Source organism: Haematobia irritans, chromosome 4 (assembly GCF_050003625.1).
Source record: "Haematobia irritans isolate KBUSLIRL chromosome 4, ASM5000362v1, whole genome shotgun sequence".
NCBI classification, from domain to species: domain Eukaryota; kingdom Metazoa; phylum Arthropoda; class Insecta; order Diptera; family Muscidae; genus Haematobia; species Haematobia irritans.
Genome location: NC_134400.1, coordinates 197,120,205 through 197,141,325, shown reverse-complemented (window position 1 = coordinate 197,141,325; position 21,121 = coordinate 197,120,205). Strand labels below are relative to the sequence as shown.

The following is a 21,121-nucleotide window of genomic DNA, read 5'->3' as shown; positions in this document are numbered from 1 at the left end:
AAAATTTTGTTAAAATTTTATTTCTATAGAAAATTTTGTAAACATTTTATTGATATAGAAAATTTTGTCAAAATTTGATTTCTATTAAAAATTTTGTGACAATTTGACAAATTGCTATAGAAATTTTTGTGAAAATTTTATTTCTATAGAAAATTTTGTTAACATTTTATTTCTATAGAAAATTTTGTCAAAATTTTATTTCTATAGAAAATTTTGTCAAAATTTTATTTCTATAGAAAATTTTGTTACAATTTTATTGCTATAGAAATTTTTGTGAAAATTTTATTTCTATTGAAAATTTTGTCAAAATTTTATTTCTATTGAAAATTTTGTCCAAATTTTATTTCTATAGAAAAATTTGTCAACATTTTATTTCTATAGAAAATTTTGTCCAAATTTTATTTCTATAGAAAATTTTGTCAAAATTTTATTTCTATAGAAAATGTTGTCAAAATTTTATTTCTATAGAAAATTTTGCCAAAATTTTATATCTATAGAAAATTTTGTCAAAATTTTATTTCTATAGAAAATTTTGTGACAATTTTATTGCTATAGAAATTTTTGTCAACATTTTATTTCTATAGAAAATTTTGTCCAAATTTTATTTCTATAGAAAATTTTGTCAAAATTTTATTTCTATAGAAAATGTTGTCAAAATTTTATTTCTATAGAAAATTTTGTCAAAATTTTATTTCTATAGAAAATTTTGTCAAAATTTTATTTCTATAGAAAATTTTGTCAAAATTTTATTTCTATAGAAAATTTTATCAAAATTTTTTTTTGAAAATTTTGTCAAAATTTTATTACTTTACAAAATTTTGTCAAAATTTTATTACTATACAAAAATTTTGTCAAGATTTTATTACTATACAAAATTTTTTCAAGATTTTATTTTTATAGAAAATTTTGTTAAAAATTTATTTCTGTAGAAAATTTTGTCAAAATTTTATTGATATAGAAAATTTTGTCAAAATTTTATTTCTATAGAAAATTTTGCCAAAATTTTATTTCTATAGAAAATTTTATCACAATTTTATTTCTATAGAAAATTTTGTCAAAATTTTATTTCTATAGAAAATTTTGTCAAAAAGTAATTTCTATAGAAAATTTTGTCATAATTTTATTTCTATAGAAAATTTTGTCAAAATTTTATTTCTATAGAAAATTTTGTCAAAATTTTATTACTATACAATTTTTTTTTTTGAAGATTTTATTACTAAACAAAATTTTTTCAAGATTTTATTTCTATAGAAAATTTTGTCAAAATTTTATTGATATAGAAAATTTTGTCAAAATTTTATTTCTATAGAAAATTTTGTCAAAATTTTATTTCTATAGAAAATTTTGTCAAAATTTTATTTCTATAGAAAATTTTGTTAAATTTTTTTCTATAGAAAATTTTGTTAAATTTTTTTTTCTATAGAACATTTTGTTAAAAATTTATTTCTATGGAAAATTTTGTCAAAATTTTATTTCTGTAGAAAATTTTGTTAAAATTTTATTTCTATAGAAAATTTTGTTAAAAATTTAATTGCTATAGAAAATTTTGTCAAAGTTTTATTGATATAGAAAATTTTGTTAAAATTTTATTGAAAATTTTGTCAAAATTTTATTACTATACAAAATTTTGTTAAAATTTTATTACTATACAAAATTTTTTCAAGATTTTATTACTATACAAAATATTTTCAAGATTTTATTTCTATCGAAAATTTTGTCAAAATTTTATTTCTATAGAAAATTTTGTCAAAATTTTGTCAAAATTTTGTCAAGATTTTATTTCTATAGAAAATTTTGACAAAATTTTATTTCTATAGAAAATTTTGTCAAAATTTTATTTCTCTAGAAAATTTTGTCAAAATTTTATTACTATACAAATTTTTTTTGAAGATTTTATTACTATACAAAATTTTTTCAAGATTTTATTTCTATAGAAAATTTTGTCAAAATTTTATTTCTATAGAAAATTTTGTCAAAATTTTATTTCTATAGAAAATTTTGTCAAAATTTTATTTCTATAGAAAATTTTGTTAAAATTTTATTTCTATAGAAAAACTGAATTATATACGTACTTAATCGGCCTTTTTTTGAGAAGACGGTGGTACGAAGTTTTAAGATACCTTGCCATCGGTAAGTGTTACCGCAACCCAAGTAATGGATGACAGTCTGTAGTAGACGTTTCTACGCAATCCATGGTGGAGGGTACATAAGATTCGGCCTGGCCGAACTTACGGCCGTATATACTTGTTTTGTTTTTTTTTTTTTTAATTTAAACAATTTTTCAAAATCTAAATAGACATTTGACTACCAAAAGCTTCCATTTCACTTTCTATAGAATCCCTAAGCGAAAGTTGTTTACTAACATATCTCCCCTTCCCTTAAAAAAAAAAAAAAACAAAAACAAAATAAAAACTTCCAAGTCATTGCCTTGGTAACCTGTTCCATGGAAAAGCCCATACGGAGAGACACTCAAGATGATTCAAATGTGTAATACAAAAAAAAAAAAATAAATAAAGCTTGTATATCAATGAAAAGTGCAGCGCAGCAGTGAGTTCTATTGCATTGGAGAGTGAAATTCCAATTGCTGGAATAAACAACCTAAACAACCTGTCCCATACAAATTCTTATCGTGTGGGCCATTAAATCAAAAAAAAAAAAAGTTTTTGAAAATGTCAAATAAATGAACCATTTGACCAATACGATACTCTGAAGTGGTGGCTGGTCATGGGATTTTTACAGACTCCCAAATGCAGCATAATTAACCCAAAACCTCTTATGATAATTTCTCCGGTCTAGTGGTGTTCGTTTTTCATTCGAGAAAGAAAGGGAAATTATTCCAAATATGGATTAGATATAAAATCCAGTAACCATAAAGGGAGGAAAGGTAAGGGGATTAATTGAAAAAAATAAAAATAAAGAAATGACAAAATAAAAAAACCTTTTGAGAAAAATAAACAAAGAATTTCTAAACTGGATTTTCCAATGCATATAAATAAAGGTTACACCTTCACGCAGGTCATTAGTTTTAAATTAGAAAACGAAATGGTAAGATCGAATAGAAAATAAATTCGAAGAAATTTTAAATTCAATCCCTACAAAAATGTTGCTTCTCTCTTCATTCAGGGTTTTCAAAAAATTTCCAAATATTTTCTTGTATTTGGATTATGTGTGGTGGCGCATGCGCATGTCATACACCATCGAAATGCCAAGGAATTGGATATTGGGGTAAAATCAGCAGATAATTTGAGAACGCCACAAAAATATATTATAGAACCAGTGCCCACCATAACCAAAACAGGAGAGGATTTACAAATACCACCACCCTATGATGAAGTACATTTTGAGGATGATGACATCCAGAATGAAATTGAAGATGTCGAAGCAGATCCTCGGAATCCAGAAAATGGGCGATTAGAAATCAATGAAGTTGAACCAGAGATTAAAGATTTAACAGACCTTAATAGTCCCGATACAAAGTCAGATTCTTTGAATCAAAACGATAGGAAAATTGTAAGCAAAGAAGATGACAGAGCTACCTCTTCAGAAACTATCAAAGGAATTCTTCTCAAACTAAAGGATACTAATGAAGAAACCCCAATTTCGTCGGATACAATACCTTCAAAATTTCAGACAACATTAAGCGAAAATATATCGGAAATTATGCAAGAAGAGGATACCAATCAATCATTGCCTATAAATAAAATTAAGGATCCAGAAACTTCCAAGGATAATGAAAATGCAAATGACAGTAAATCGGTGGAAGGAAATGTTGTGGCTACCACATTATCTTCAAATAGAAAAACTGGTGATTTAATTGATTCAACTATAAAAAGTGAAAGTGTTGCACACCCAATCGGCATTAAGGATTCATTGCTAGAAGAAGATTTAAATATCAAAACTACCGCCGATATAAATTCTGTGAGTGATACAACGAAAATTACAGAATCAATGCCAGATGAAAAAGTCTTTTCCCCAATAACTATAACAACATCAGCCAAAGTCTCCCAACAGAGTTCCACAGTATATGCTGATTCCCAACATAGAAATTTAGTGAAAGATACCGAAACATTGAACGAAATTTCTTCAATTCCTGAAGCAAAAATATCATTAAAATTCACTAAAAATGATATAAATTACGATTTGGAATTACAAAGAGGTAATAGAATACATTTAAATTTCCCCCCAAAAAAAATCATAATAACAGAAAATAATTAAGCATAGTAAATTTAGTAAAAAAAAATTAACAAAACCTTATAGTAGTTAGGAACAGTAGGAATCTCGTTGCGAATTTGACATGGAGAGTTCTTTACATACGTAAAACAGACAAGTAACCTTGGAAGTTATACCATATTTACTAATTTCCATCATGAAAATTTAATCAAGAATACTGAAACATTGAACGAAAATTTGAAAAATCGTTAAAATGAAATTTCTTCTATTCCCGATTCCAAAAATCCATTCAAAAACTCACTACAAATTATTTAAAAATTCGATTTGGAGTTACAATCAGGTAATATAATCCATTTAAATTTCCTAAATATTTTATCATAACAGAAAATATTAAACATAAATCAATTAAATTTAGTATAAAATCTACAAAACCTTATAGTAAATAGGGACAGTAGGAATCTCGTTACAAATTGGATATGGAGAAGTCATTACATAGGGAAAACAGCCAAGTAACATTGGAAGTTACCACAATATTTACCAATTTTCTTCAGAGAGATTCAATGACGTATAGCAAAACTTTGTTTGAAATTTTGGAAAAATCATCAAAACCAAATTTCTTCAATTCCTGATCGCAAAAATTAAAAATCACTAAAAATTATTACAATTTCGGCTTACAATCAGGTAATAGAATTCATTTAAATTGCCTAAATATCACCATAACAGAAATCAATTAAATTTAGTAACAAGCCATTATAGTAGTTAGGGACAGTAGGAATCTCGTTATGAAGTTGGACCTGGAGTTTTCATTCATTACAAAGGGAATGCAGAACAGTTACCACAATATTTACTAATTCTCTTCACGGAGATTTAGTGATTGATAACGAAACTTTGTTTGAAAATTTTGAAAAATCATCAAAACCATATATCTTCAATTCCCGATTCCAAAAATCCTTCCAAATTATTCCAATTTCCATTTGGAGTTAACATAAGGTTATGGTATTTATTTAGATTTATAATAAAAGAAAATAGTAATCAGAAGTTCATTAACTATAGTAAATTTAGTAAAAATTAATAAAACCTTTTAGTAGTTAGGGACAGTAGGAATCTTGTTGGACATGGAGAATTCATTACATAGGTGGAGTTATCACAGGTCAGATAATAGAACCTAAATATTTCATTGTGACAAGATATAGTAACCAAAAGACCATCATCCATGATAAACAAAAATTAATAAAATCATTTAGTAGTTAGGGAAAGAAGGAATCTTGTTGTGAGTTAGATCTGGAGTACTCGTTAAAAGGCGTTGGCAGAACGGTAATCATAGAGGTTTGCACTATATTTGTTAATACCTTCCAGGAAGATTTAGTGACAATTTTTAAAAAATAATCAAAAATACATTTCTTCAATTCATGATTCCAAAAATCCATAAAAAGTCAGTAAAAATGAATCTATTTCAGATTTAGAGTTAACAATGAGGAAATAGAATTAATTTTAATTACTTAAATATTTCATTATTACAGACAATGGAAGCCAAAAGTCCATAATGCATTGTAATCAAAAATTAATAAAATCGTATAGTAGTTAGGGATAGTAGGAATCTCGTTGTAAGGTTAACCTAGAGAGTACCCTTGAAAGTTACCATAATATTTGCTAATTTCCTCCAGAAAGATTTTGACATGGATACCAGTGCTTTAGGAATTAAAAAAATCATCACAACCTCTATTAAAAAATCCATTAAAGCTCCTTACAAATTATACCAGGACCAGGAAATGGAATTTTCATGAAGCTCCGTTAGTGCTGTGTTAGCTAACGAACTTTTAAACCATACTATGGACATACCTGTCATCTTGCATATATATTCCATATGCCATTTAAGAACTTAAATGCTGGAAATTGCTCAGTTAAAGTTAACCGGAGCGAAGACATTCTAACTGGCAGTTAAAGCCTAATAGAGTTACATGAAAATGCCCGTAAATTTCCTAATTATTTGATTATACTAGAAAATGGTACCCAAAACTTCCTTAACCATGGTAATCAAAACTTCATCAAACGTTATAGTAGTTAGGCACAGTAGGAATCTGTGTATCATAAAATAATTCCTACAGTTCCTACCTTTTATCAAATTGTTTTCGTGCAAAATCAAGCTATTTTTTATGATAATATTGTAATTGGTATTTTTCTAAGATTGGACCATAAATTAGGGCGTATTATCAGATACAGTAGTTAGGGCTAGTAGGAACCTTCTTATGGGAATGAGTTTGCCATTTTGTTGACAAAGTTAGGTAGGTTTTAGATGAGGTAACTATTACGAGATTTCCCCAATAGATGTCTACTTGCTTTATTGCCCAGGTTGTCCTTTAGGTTATCCCTTGATTTGACACCCAACCCAACTTCGTAGTAGTTGGGTACAGTAGGAATCTCGATCTCATAATAAGACTTGATAAAGGCAATTTAGTGACATTAAAATATTTTCAATTATCCAAAAGAGACTAAATGTAAATTTTTGTGTAAAATAAATCATTTTATTGTACATCCTAATAATTTTCTTAAATGTTTGAAACCTTTACCCCCGATCATTTACAGACACTAAACCGGTCTCCATAGATCCTGAAGCTTCATCCGATTTATACACAAACATTGAAGAAAAATTAACTGAAATTCCTAAAGTATCAATGGAAGATAAAGCATCTCAGACAGACAACTCCGAAGTTGATCTTATTTCCAGTTCCAAGAGTTTACTGGGAAATGAAAATCTAGCAAAAAATATTGTTAACCAACAAACAGATACTGATGAATCGAAAAAGGTAATATCGCAAGACTTTCAAAGAACCCTGCCAGTTAATATTGCGGACACAGCAAATGACTTAGAATCAGAGATTGAGAAGGATATTCCATCTAAAGGAGATGGCGAATTGGTCAAAGGAAATACCACAATTAAAGCTGCTGCTGCAGCAAGTAACTCCCGAAAAGAAAACAATATTATCGAGACTTTAGTAACAGAGCAAAGAGAAAAGCCAACACCAGTTAATGTAGAGCAAACATCAGGGGAATTTATACCTTTCAGTGGTAGTAAAACGGATTCCCTTATCGTAAATGCAGGAGGGAAAGGCGAAGAAGGGAAAGATCCCGAAGTTTCAACACCAGCCTCATCCGATGATAAGATCTTGAAAACTTCCGAATTTAAAAGACCAGAAAACACTGTCGATGCCGTATCAGCACTCTTAGCAGATGATCTCAATCCATTACCATTGAAGAGTTTAACCACCAGAGAGCCCACCTCCAATACAGATCTAAGTAAAAATGATCTCCAGACTAACAAAATTACTGAGGCCGAAGATCTCAATCCATTGCCATTGAGGAGTTTAAGCTCCATAGAGCCCACATCCAATAAAGGTTTAAGTACAGATATTCCCCAGAAAACTGATGCAACGAATGATAAAGATGCTGTGAGCCCTACAGAAACCTTATCCACCGAAGAATCTTTGACTAATGCTGGCTTGGTTATCAACCAAGAAATTTCAAAAGAAATACCCAAAGTGATCCCAGAAATCCAAACAGAGATTAGTGAAGGAAACACAAGAGATTCATTAATAATGGACGAATATCAAGATCCACAACAAGAAATAGCTCGAAATGCTGCAAACAAAGATAAGGAAATAACAGCAAATATTCCAGAAATTCCTCCAGCACCAGAGAAAAATATCCCCACTAATGGGGGTAATTCAGTCCAAGTAATCTCCAGTTCTCCAAACATTCCCCAAAACTCCTTAGAATTGGTAAATACCCTTGAAAATGGGCAAAAGGAAAGCCCAAACCTAATAACGGAAAAAATATCAAACACTAAGAGTGAAAGCACATCTGAATTAGCAAGTGATCTTACAACGGATCTACAAACGGCCCTTGTAGAACCCTTAATCCCAGGAAATGAAGAAGAAATCCCAAAAATTCCTTTTGGTTTTTTTAAATCTGCATTAACTGTTTCAGAAACTGAAACTAAGGATGGTCGTTTTGAAGACAATGTCCCAACTCAAGCTAACAAAGAAAGTGAACATGTTGAAATTCCCACAATATTTTCAGAAATCCCCAAACCATCATCACAGGATCTCTCCGGTACAAAACATCCAGAAGAGAAAGCAACACAGGCTCCTACAAGCTTTGAAATATCTCAAGACTTCGATAATTTGGCCACAGCTGAAATTTCACAATCTATAAAAATTGAAAATTCTGGGATTCCTAAAATTCCCACAATTTTATCCAATTCCCCAATTACTGAGAACACCATAAAAGAGAAATCAGATGAAGTAAACGAAATTCCCCAGCAGACAAACAACAATAATCCCAAGACAGAAATGCCTTCATTCTATGGAGAAAATAAAACTGACATCCCCAAAACAAATCCCAATATCTTATCTAAAAATCCCCAAGACGGGAAAGAAAAGAAATTCTCGGAATCCTCGATGACAATTGAAGAGAAAGAGCCTAATCTTCTTCCTTTGAAAGTTGAATATATCAATGCTTTGGGCGGAACAAAGGTGTCAATCCCTACTGGAAATTCCGAGATTAGTGAAGAATCTCACGGTATTCCTCTGTACTCAAGCAAATCTGCAGTGACTGAAGAGGATCCTTTAGATATTCCCATGCTTTTTATGGAATCTTTTGGCGCAACAAATGAGAAGCAAGATTCAGATAAAGATCAATCTTTATCCACCGAAACTAAAGAATCATCTCAAATTTCTACGAATGCTCTGAAAAAAGAAGATGAACTACAGACTTCTGAAAGTTCCCCAGATCGCCTTAATCCTACTCCAGGTCTTAGGACTTTCGATTCAAAAGCTTCGGAAGAAAACCAGAAAGATTTTTCAATATCTCCAGATAACTACGAGAAGCCCAAAGAGATTTCTCTAAATACCGGAAATTCTATCCAAACACCCGTAAAGGTTATAGAATCTTCCGATAGTGATGACCAAAAATCGGAATTATCAGCAGTAATCCCTACCTCAAATGATTTTGATACTAAATCACCTCTTCAAAGCTCTATAGATAATAAAGATGATACCAATGATGAGATTTCCAATGAGTTTTTAAAGCAGTATGACTCGAAACTAAAGTCCAATTTAATTAGGGATTCCCATGCAGAAAAGGATGACATCGAAAATTCGGAATTTTCTGTTGTAATCCCTAACTCAAATGATTTTAATAATAAATCACCTCTACGGAGTTCTACAGATAGTAGCGATACTACCAAGGAGAAGATTTCCAATGAGTTTTTGAAACAGAATAACCCGGAACTAAATATAATTAGGGATTCCAATGCAGAAAACCTTGACACCCAAAATTCTTCTGTGGATATTAGAGAAAGTACCAGTAATGAGATTTCGAATACATTTCTGGAGACCGATAATTCCAAACTAGAGGCTACTTCAATTAGGGATTCCAGTTCAGACAAAAATGACTCTCAAAACCCCTCAGAAAAACCCAATAGTCCCCCGGAAGAAGAGAATATTTCTTCTAAGGGTGTTTCCAACTCCCATGATCTATCCAATGAAGGTAAGATAAAGGATCAGAGTTCATCCCTAGATAAAGAACATACGGAAACTTTAAAGGAAACTTCTAAGGATCAAAAACCAGGATCAACAAATCCGGAAAATCAATTATCTGAGGGTGAAGAAAATCGTATTGGACAATTGGAGACCATTGATTTGAGTAAAAATCCTTCTAAGGAAGACAAAAATCCTTCGAAAAGTATTTTTGATCCCCATTACTTAGACACCGATGGCACAATTAAAGGATCTCAGCCAGCTATTGCCAGTGAACCCACCGAGTCTTCTACCCACAAGGCTTCCAATTTAAAGGACAATTCATTGGATCAAAGTCCAAATCCAGAAATTACAGATGCCAAATTGGATACTCCAGAGATAAATGAAAATCCCAATGAACCAATTGGTGGCAACCCTAAACAACTGCCCACCCTTATCAAAATAAGTTCAACGGCTTCCCAAAATGATGCTGAAAAAATCAAAAGTTTTAGTCTGGTCTCCTTGATATTTGGATCGCAACAACCTGAGGCTCCTGCCAGCGTCAATTCGGGAAATGTGGCCGTCAATCATGATGAAATACCAAATGATGCTGATATTTCTCCTTCTGATGAAAATGATAACGAAGAGCTTAATGTCAACCATGATCCTGACAATCATGCAGCAGAGAATGATATTTTATCTCTTTCCCCTATACCTGGAGATGAGAGACCAGCTGATGATTCATTGGATGATATTCAAGATGTGGTTACAGAGACAAATTCTAACAATGACGAAGATCAATTGGGAGAGTTGTTAACAGTTGCAGTAGATACTCCTTCGTTGGGAGATATCAATCCCGAAGTCAATGAATCCTCAGTTACAATATTGGATTTGGATCCCTCCTCAGATCATCAATCACTTCCAATTTATGCATCCCACATTGAAATGGATGATTCCATTACAAGTCCTAATTCTATTAAAAAACCAGTTAAAATTGATCAGGCAATCATTAAAGATCCTCAGCCAGTGATTACGATTACAGAACCGGAAATTTCCTCTCTGGAAGATGTAAAACCAAATGATACTCAAAATAATTTGCAATCCCATGGAAATTTCAGTCTCTCACACTCCTCCAGCCAAGATACTCCCAATATTCCCAATAAAATCTCCACTATGGAACTCGTCACTTCCATTGTTACGGAAGAGCCTAGACGGAATTCCTCTACTTCAGATATCCAAGAAATTATAGCCGATTTTCCCATCAATAATTCAGCGCAAAAGGATGAAATTGCGGAGTCGCCATCAACTGCTATAGAAGCTTTGGCAAGTGATGAAATAAAACCAAATTCTTTAATGGAATCGAATCCCAGCCTTCCCCAGGAATCACCCAAACCTCTAGAGCTATCAAATATTGCAAACACAGGATCTAGGCCTTCTGTGCAAAATGATGAAATTCCCGAATCCCCATCATCGACCGTAGAAGCTTTGGCAAGTGATGAAATAAAACCAAGCCCTTTAACGGAACCAGTTCTCAGACCACAAGAAGAAACCTCAAATCCCAGCCTTCCACAGGAAGCAGCCAAACCCCAAAAGCTACCAAATATAAATGCGGGAACTAGGCCCTCCAGTGGAACTAAGAAACCAAAACCTGCTCGAAAACCTGTTACCACTTCCAAGCCCTCTAGAAAACCTGAGAAGCCTAATAAATCCCCAGAACCTAATAAAAAGCCATCGACAAAACCTCAAGAACAAAACCCTGTAAGAAACCCCTTAAAACCTACTCATGCGCCTACTCCACCCAGTATTACAAAACCTGTAAGGGTGGTCTACATTAAGACAACAACTGCTCCAAAGCCTAACAGAAGAACTACAAAGGCCCCCAAACCAGCACCCACCAAACAGGGAATTAGGAAACCCACAAGTTCTCCTTCAGGTTCCTTGCAGAATAAAAATAAACCTCGGCCGCCACCAAAGACCAGCGTCAAACCTAAACCCACAACTCCCAAACCTACCTCAAGTTCTTGGTTCCCTACATTTCCACCATTGGGATCAGCTCAAGTATCCAGTTTTCTGGCCAATCCCTTCAATGTCACCAATCCCCTTTCTTCAAGTTTCCTCACAAATCCCTTCAGTAATGTCACCAATCCCCTAGCCATCAATCTCACCAATCGCAATCAAAGTAACTTTGGTGCAGCACTTCTACCCAGTAATTGGAATTGGAGACCCTTAAATTTTACCAGCCTTAATATTTTCTCTCCCCAGCGTGTGATTGAAACTCCACCACCCAAGGATGCTGCTGACGATGACGAAGATGATGCAAAAGATCCCGATATATTGGGTCGTGATTTGGCTTTTTGGAATTCCCTATTTCATCGTAGTAATGCCACCAAGCAAGCTAAACCCACAAAAAGTTCAACGCAAAAGAATTCCACAAATTCTGGGGGATTTTTTAAACCTTTTGGTAATTTTCACTACAAAGCCGTTTCAATACCGGAATTCTTTCGAATTTTAAAATCCAACGATACGTCAGTTGCCAATCCAGATAATGTGGCCATAATACCAGCGGATACACAAATTCTTCATTTATATATGCCTTTGAAATTTCCTTTCCAAGGGAAATTTGTTAAAACCAATAGTGCGGAAACCACACCCGCTCCGCAGCGTGTAACTCGAAGACCCCAACAAGGTCAAAATCAAAAACAAAGAGTAACCAATAAAGTGGAACATTTCAGATCATCTTTTCAGCCTGATCAACTGGATGAAATCAAGGAAAATCAAGAGAAAATAGAAAAACCAACAACCATTATTCTAGTGCCGGAGAAAAAAGTGGATCCTAGCAACAATAAAAATTCGAAAGCTTCAGTAGATCAAAAAAATTTCCCAGATCTTAATAAGGTTGGCACTGCCATTGCTGGGGAGAGACAATCATCGCTTCTCTTTGAATTGCAAGTTCCCAAGCCATTTGCTTATTTCTTCAATCCATTCCTGTTTTTCCGTCCTCCAGCGAAATAGTAAATTGTGATAACAGCTTTAATTAATCATGCCTTCCAATTTAGATTAAAAAAACGAAAATAAATAAATAAATAAAAAATTACTTTATTAAAAAAAAAGAATTTCTTTTTGTCATAGTCCGTATTGGGATATTTTAAGAAGCTGCTTTAAAACAAAGAGAGGAAAGGGAAATTCGCAATCTGAGTTGCCGTTGTGTCACTTTTTTATGCCACACTTTTTATATTTTTTTGGGGAGCCACCGTGCAATGCAATGGTTAACATGCCCGCCTTGCATACACAAGGTCGTGGGTTCGATTCCTGCTTCGACCGAACACCAAAAAGTTTTTCAGCGGTGGATTATCCCACCTCAGTAATGCTGGTGACATTTCTAAGGGTTTCAAAGCTTCTCTAAGTGGTTTCACTGCAATGTGGTACGCTGCGCGGACTCGTCTATAAAAAGGAGGTCCCTTGTCATTGAGCTTAACATGGAATCGGGCAGCACTCAGTGATAAGAGAGAAGTTCACCAATGTGGTATCACAATGGACTGAATAGTCTAAGTGAGCCTGATACATCGGGCTGCCATCTAACCTAACCTAAATTTTTGTGCCACCATTTATATATCCCTTTTAGGAAAAAAATTTAAATAAGTTAATAAAAAAAATTAATAAAAAGAAAAAAAATTGTTCGAAGTGGGAAATTTTAAGAATCTGTTTTTTTTTTAAGTGTGATTTAAGGGTTAAGGCAAAGCAGGTAACCAGTGTCACCACTTTTTTTAAACATTGAGGCTTTTGTGCTACTAAATTCCATTTTACATTTTTGTGCCACCATTTTGCCATGTTGTGCCACTGTATAATTAATTCGGTTTTTTGTACAGTAGTTTTCGTAAATTTTGATCCCATATCACTTTGAAATATAATATATAAATAAATAAATATTAATTTATTAAAATGTAAAAAATTAAAAAAAAAGTATTGTTGTCATGGAATTGGAAAATTTGAAGAATCCACTTTCAAAACTAAAGAGGAATTTAAAGGTTCTGACAACCTATCAACCTGTGTTACCGTTGTGCCACATTGATGGGAATTTTTGCGTTAATACTAAAAATACTAATACCAAAGCGTTAATACTTATGTGCCACTAAATGTCATACTTTTTACATTTTGTTGCCACTATTTTGCCACATTATGAAACTGTACAATGAAATTCCTTTTATTGCAATTTCTTTCGCAAATTTTGATCCTGGATCACATTGAAATATAATAAATAAAACAAGTATACACGGCCGTAAGTTCGGCCAGACCGAATCTTATGTACCCTCCACCATGGATTGCGTAGAAGCTTCTACTACAGACTGTCATCCACAATCGAATTAATTGGGTTGCGGTAACACTTGCCGATGGCAAGGTAAAAAACTTCGTACCACCGTCTTCTCAAAAAAGGCCGATTAAGTACGTATATAATTCAGTTTGACAAAATTTTCTGTAGAAATAAAATGTTGACAAAATTTTCTATAGAAATACAATTTTAACAAAATTTTCTATATCAATAAAATTTTGACAAAATTTTCTATAGAAATAGAATGTTGGCAAAATTTTCTATAGAAATGAAATTTTGACCAAATTTTCTATAGAAATAAAATTTTGACCAAATTTTCTATAGAAATAAAATTTTGACAAAATTTTCTATAGAAATAAAATTTTAACAAAATTTTCTATATCAATAAAATTTTGACAAAATTTTCTATATCAATAAAATTTTGACAAAATTTTCTATATCAATAAAATTTTGACAAAATTTTCTATAGAAATAGAATGTTGACAAAATTTTCTATAGAAATAAAATTTTGACCAAATTTTCTATAGAAATAAAATGTTGACCAAATTTTCTACAGAAATAAAATTTTGACAAAATTTTCTATAGAAGTAAAATTTTTACTAAATTTTCTATTGAAATAAAATTTTTACTAAATTTTCAAAAGATTTAAAATTTTGACAACATTCTCTATAGAATTAAAATTTTGACAACATTTTCTACAGAAATAATGTACCAAATTTCAGCCGGATCGGACGAAATTTGCTTCTCTTAGAGCAATCGCAAGCCAAATTTGGGGGTCCGTTTATATAGGGCTATACGTAAAAGTGGACCGATATGGCCCATTTGCAATACCATCCGACCTACATCAATAACAACTACTTGCGCCAAGTTTCAAGTCGATAGCTTGTTTCGTTCGGAAGTTAGCGTGATTTCAACAGACGGACGGACGGACGGACGGACATGCTCCGATCGACTCAAAATTTCACCACGACCCAGAATATATATACTTTATGGGGTCTTAGAGCAATATTTCGATGTGTTACAAACGGAATGACAAAGTTAATATTCCCCCCATCCTATGGTGGAGGGTATAAAAATATTAATTTATTAAAACATAAAAAACAAAAACTATTTATTCATAGTTCGAACTGGAAAATTTTAAGAAACCGCTTTAAAAAAAACAAGTAAGGAAAGTCTAAAGTCGGGAGGGGCCGACTATATTATACCCTGCACCACTTTGTAGATCTAAATTTTCGATACCATATCACATCCGTCAATTGTGTTGGGGGCTATATATAAAGGTTTGTCCCAAATACATACATTTAAATATCACTCGATGTGGACAGAATTTGATAGACTTCTACAAAATCTATAGACTCAAAATTTAAGTCGGCTTATGCACTAGGGTGGAACACAATGTTAGTACAAAATATGGGAAACATTTAAATCTGAAGCAATTTTAAGGAAACTTCGCAAAGGTTTATTTATGATTTATCGCTCGATATATATGTATTAGAAGTTTAGGAAAATTAGAGTCATTTTTACAACTTTTCGACTATGGCGATTTTACAAGGAAAATGTTGGTATTTTGACCATTTTTGTCGAAATCAGAAAAACATATATATGAGAACTATATCTAAATCTGAACCGATTTCAACCAAATTTGGCACGCATAGCTACAATGCTAATTTTACTCCCTGTGCAACATTTTAACTAAATCGGAGCAAAAACTTGGCCTCTGTGGTCATATGAGTGTAAATCGGGCGAAAGCTATATATAAAAGGATCGTGGTGAAATTCTGAGTCGACTTTAGCATGTCCGTCCGTCCGTCTGTTGAAATCACGCTAACTTTCGAACGAAACAACCTATCGACTTTAAACTTGGCATATAGCCCCCATATAAACCGATCATCCGATCCGGCTGAAATTTGGTACATAGTGTTAGTATATGGTCTCTAATGACCATGCAAAAAATGGTCCATATCGGTCCATAATTATATATAGCCCCCATATAAACCGATCACCAGATTTAACCTCCGGACCCTATTGGAAGACCAAAATTCATCTGATTCAGTTGAAATATGGTACGTGGTGTTAATATATGGCCTTAAACACCCATGCAAAAATTGGTCGAAATCGGTTCATAATTATATATAGCCCCCATATAAACCGATCACCAGATTTAACCTCCGGAGCCTCTTGAAAGACCAAAATTCATCTGATTCAGTTGAAATATGGTACGTGATGTTAATATATGGCCTCAAACACGCATGCAAAAATTGGTCGAAATCGGTTCATAATTATATATAGCCCCCATATAAACCGATATCCAGATTTGACCTCCGGAGCCCCTTGGAAGAGCAAAATTCATCGGATTCGGTTGAAATTTGGTACGTGATGTTAGTATATGGTATCCAACAATCATGCAGGAATTGGTTCATATCAGTCCATAATTATATACCGCCCCCATTTAAACCGATCCCCAGATTTGACCTCCGGTGCCTTTTGGAAAAGCAAAATTCATCCGATCTAGTTAAAATTTGGTACATGGTGTTAGTATATGATATTTAACAACCATGCCAAAAGTGGTCCATATCAGTCCATAATCATATATAGCCCCCATATAAACCGATCCCGAGATTTCGTTTTGGAGCCTCTTGGAGGAGCAAATTTCATCCGAGTCCGTCGAAATTTGGTACATTGTGCTAGTATATGACCGTTAACAACCATACCTAACTATGTTAGGTCCATATCTGTCTATAGTTATATATAGCCCTCAGATAAATCGATCCCCAATGACAAAAAATTGGTCCATATCAAATTCATAATTGCATATAGCACCCATATAAGCGACCCCCTTATTTCAATTCTGGCTCTCTACCACGTATGGACTAACTCACAATTTAGAAAACGATGTTAAGAAGTTTTAAGATACCACAACCCAAGTAATTCGATTGTGGATGACAGTCTTTCGTAGAAGTTTCTACGCAATCCATGGTGGAGCGTACATAAGATTCGGCCTGGCCGAACTTACGGCCGTATATACTTGTTTCAGTTTAATGTTAATCAAGTTGAGAGTACATAATTTTAAATTATTAATTACCCTCTTGATTATGTGTAGCCAAAAACTTCAATCTCATTATCTTTCTGGATGTCATGTACAATTATGTCATCTACTGTCACAGAGGGTTTATGCGGGATTAATATGAACAAAGGAAATTTCAGCTACTACAATAATCCCCATCACTACGCGGCAATCTAATCATTAAAGCAATTTTCTTCAAAAATTCATTTTGTTGACTTTCATGTAGGTATTTCTTTTTTGTACTTTCCAAGAAAGCAAATCTATTTTATGGATTACAAATGAGTTTTTCTTCCTTTCACATGAAAATGGGAAAAATGTTTGATATGACGGTTGATTGTATGACAGGTCTATTGTCATGGTATTATAAAAAAAAATATTTTTTTTTTTTGGGGGTGTGCTTCATGAATATCAAAACCATCATTGTTTGCAGTCCATATGGTACTTTTTATTATATTATTATTAAAAATAAATATTTTATATAAAATAATTCCTCTTGGGTAATTATTTTGGTTTTGAGAATGTGAATTGCGATGTGAATGCCTTGCAGGCGGCCAACCGCCTCTAAGGGGACCTAGTATGTTTCCAATTACAAAGCATGGCATTATGATGTGAGATGAAATATTGTTACACTTGGAAATGCTTGTTAACATGATTTTGTGTGAATTTTTCCAATGCTGAGATGTGTGAGAAAATGTCACATTGTCACAATTTGTTGACAAGTGCGGTGAATATTTTGTCATTTGGTTTTAGGTTTTATGTATCGATTCATCAATCATAGGCTTCTTGGAGGCATAACAATGAAAATGAAAATTTAAGAGGCACCGCTGTCGCTATCGAAGAGACTATAGTTGCGAATTTTGAAGTTTTGCTGCCAGTAGAGGATGCTGATGAGGAATGTAGTAGTTCCGAAACGGCTGTCCATCCAACCATCTTGCAGTCTATAGGGCTTTGCCCAAATAAATTTGACAAAAAAAAACTTTTCCTCTATTGGTTAAGCTACTCTTGCAGTTTAGTCAACGCAATGGTTTTAAGCTGAAATCAAAACAACAAATATGATTGAAGAACAAACCAACAATAAAACAAGTATATACTTCTACGAAAGACTGTCATTCACAATCGAATTACTTGGGTTGTGGTATCTTAAAACTTTTTAACATCGTTTTTATACCCTCCACCATAGGATGGGGGTATATTAACTTTGTCATTCCGTTTGTAACACATCGAAATATTGCTCTAAGACCCCATAAAGTATATATATTCTGGGTCGTGGTGAAATTCTGAGTCGATCTAAGCATGTCCGTCCGTCCGTCTGTCCGGCTGTCCGTCCGTCTGTGGAAATCACGCTAACTTCCGAACGAAACTAGCTATCGACTTGAAACTTGGCACAAGTAGTTGTTATTGATGTAGGTCGGATGGTATTGAAAATGGGCCATATCGGCCCACGTTTACATATAGCCCCCATATAAACCGATCCCCAAATTTGGCTTGCGAAGCCTTCCGGAGCAGCAAAATTCATCCGATCCGTTTGAAATTTGGTACGTGGTCTAAGTATACGGTCTCTAACAACCATGCAAAAATTGGTCCACATCGGTCCATAATTATATATAGCCCCCATATAAACCGATCCCCAGATTTGACCTCCGGAGCCTCTTGGAGGAGCAAACTTCATCCGATCCGGTTGAAATTTGGTACCTGATGTTAGTATACGGTCTCTAACAACCATGCAAAAATTGGTCCATATCGGTCCATAAATATATATAGCTCCCATATAAAGCGATCCCCAGATTTGACCTCCGGAGCCTCTTGGAGGAGCAAACTTCATCCTACCCGATTGAAATTTGGTACGTGGTGCTAGTATATGGTCTCTAACAACCATGCAAAAACTGGTCCATATCGGTCCATAATTATATATAGCTCCCATATAAACCGATCCCCAGATTTGACCTCCGGAGCCTCTTGGAGGGGCAAAATTCATCCGATCCGTTTGAAATTGGGTGCCTGATGTTAGTATACGATCTCTAACAAGTATGAAAAAATTGGTCCATATCGGTCCATAATTATATATAGCTCCCATATAAACCGATCCCCAGATTTGAACTCTGGAGCCTCTTGGATGAGCAAAATTCATCCGATCCAATTGAAATTTAGTACGTGGTGTTAGTATATGGTCTCTAACAACCACGCAAAAATTGGTCCATATCGGTCCATAATTATATATAGCTCCCATATAAACCGATCCCCAGATTTGACCTCCGGAGCCTCTTGGAGGAGCAAAAGTCATCCGATGCGGTTGAAATTTGGTACATTTCGTTAGTATATGGCCTCTAACAGCCATGTAAAAATTGTCAAATTTTATTACTATAGAAAGTTTTGTCAAAATTTAATTTCTATTGAAAGTTTTGTAAAAAGTTTATTTCTATAGCAATGTTTGTCAACATTTTATTTCCATAGAAAATTTTGTCAAAATTTTATTTCTATAGAAAATTTTGTAAAAAATTTATTTCTGTAGAAAATTTTGTCAACATTTTATTTCTATAGAACATTTTGTCAACATTTTATTTCTATAGAAAATTTTGTCAACATTTTATTTCTATAGAAAATTTTGTCAAAATTTTATTGCTATAGAAAATTTTGTCAACATTTTACTTCCATAGAAAATTTTGTCAACATTTTATTTCTATAGAAAATTTTGTCAAGTTTTTATTTCTATAGAAAATTTTGTCAAAATTTTATTTCTATAGAAAATTTTGTCAAACTGAATTATATACGTATTTAATCGGCCTTTTTTTGTTTAATATATACCCCTTATGGACTAACTTACAATTTAGAAGACAGTATTAAAAAGTTTTACGATACCTTGCCATCGGCAAGTGTTATCGCAACCCAAGTAATTCGATTGTGGATGACAGCCTTTAGTAGAAGTTCCTACGCAATCCATGGTGGAGGGTACATAAGATTCGGCCTGGCCGAACTTACGGCCGTATATACTTGTTATACCCTAAACCACATAGTGGTCAGGGTATAATAAGTTTGATCGGCCAAAAAATGTGCCTACCAGAAATATTGATTTTAGACCCCATAAAATAGATACCGATCGACTCAGAACCACCTCCTGTGTCGATCTAGCGCTTGTCGTCCGTCCGTCTGTCCATGTATTTGTTGTTCACAGGATTCCGGTCGCAATTATTAATCGATTTGAATGAAATTTGGTACAGGGTGTTTTTTGGGCACACGGACGAATGCTATTGAATTTGGAAGAAATCGGATTAAATTTAGATATAGCTCCCATATATATGTATCGCCCGATTTCGACAAATGGAGTCACGTTGCGCTTTTTTACAAACCGATCGTCATCAAATTTTGCGCATAGTAAACTTTTTCATCACCCTTTAAGTCTGCAAAATTTCATCGAAATCGGTTCAGATTTAGATATAGCTCCCATATATATGTAACGCTCGATTTTCCCAAATTTGGCCATAAAAACCTTATTTATTAAGCGATCTTACTCAAACTTGGCTTACTCTAATCTTTTATGGTACTGACAATATGTGCCAAAAACAATCGAAATCGGTTCAGATTTAAATATAGCTCCCATATATATGTATCGCCCGATTTTGCCAAATTTGGCCGTAAAACCCTTATTTATCAACCGATCGTAACCAAGGATGGCTAAATGTAATCTTCTATACCTCTAACTGTATGCGTGAAATTTCATCAAAATCGGTTCAGATTTAGATATAGCTCCCATATATATATGTATCGCCCGATTTTGAAAAATTTGCCCCTAATAACCTTATTTTTGACCAAAGGGACCACATTTATTAACTGATCGTACTCAAATTTTACACAAAGTGACCGTCTGTGGTATCAATCATACCTGCAAAATATTATACAATTGGTTCAGATTTAGATATAGGTCCCATATATATGCATCGCTCGATTTTGTCATATTTGGCCATAATACTCTCATTTATTAACCTATGTTATTCAAATTTAAAATTTTGATGTATAGCTCCTAATATTAGACATTTCTGCTCAGATTGTG

The 21,121-nt window shown here is 33.2% G+C and overlaps 1 protein-coding gene across 1 annotated transcript in view; it reads left to right on the top strand.

The window, feature by feature from the left end:
- Positions 1 to 12,809, top strand: part of LOC142235936 (uncharacterized) — a 39,150-nt gene extending 26,341 nt beyond the window's left edge. The window contains exons 4-6 of the mRNA XM_075307185.1: positions 3,016 to 3,045; positions 3,124 to 4,156; positions 6,754 to 12,809. Of these exons, the coding sequence (XP_075163300.1) occupies positions 3,016 to 3,045; positions 3,124 to 4,156; positions 6,754 to 12,698 (7,008 nt within the window). The 3' untranslated portion in view covers positions 12,699 to 12,809. The remainder of the gene's footprint in view (positions 1 to 3,015; positions 3,046 to 3,123; positions 4,157 to 6,753) is intronic.
- The last annotated feature ends 8,312 nt before the right edge of the window (positions 12,810 to 21,121 follow it).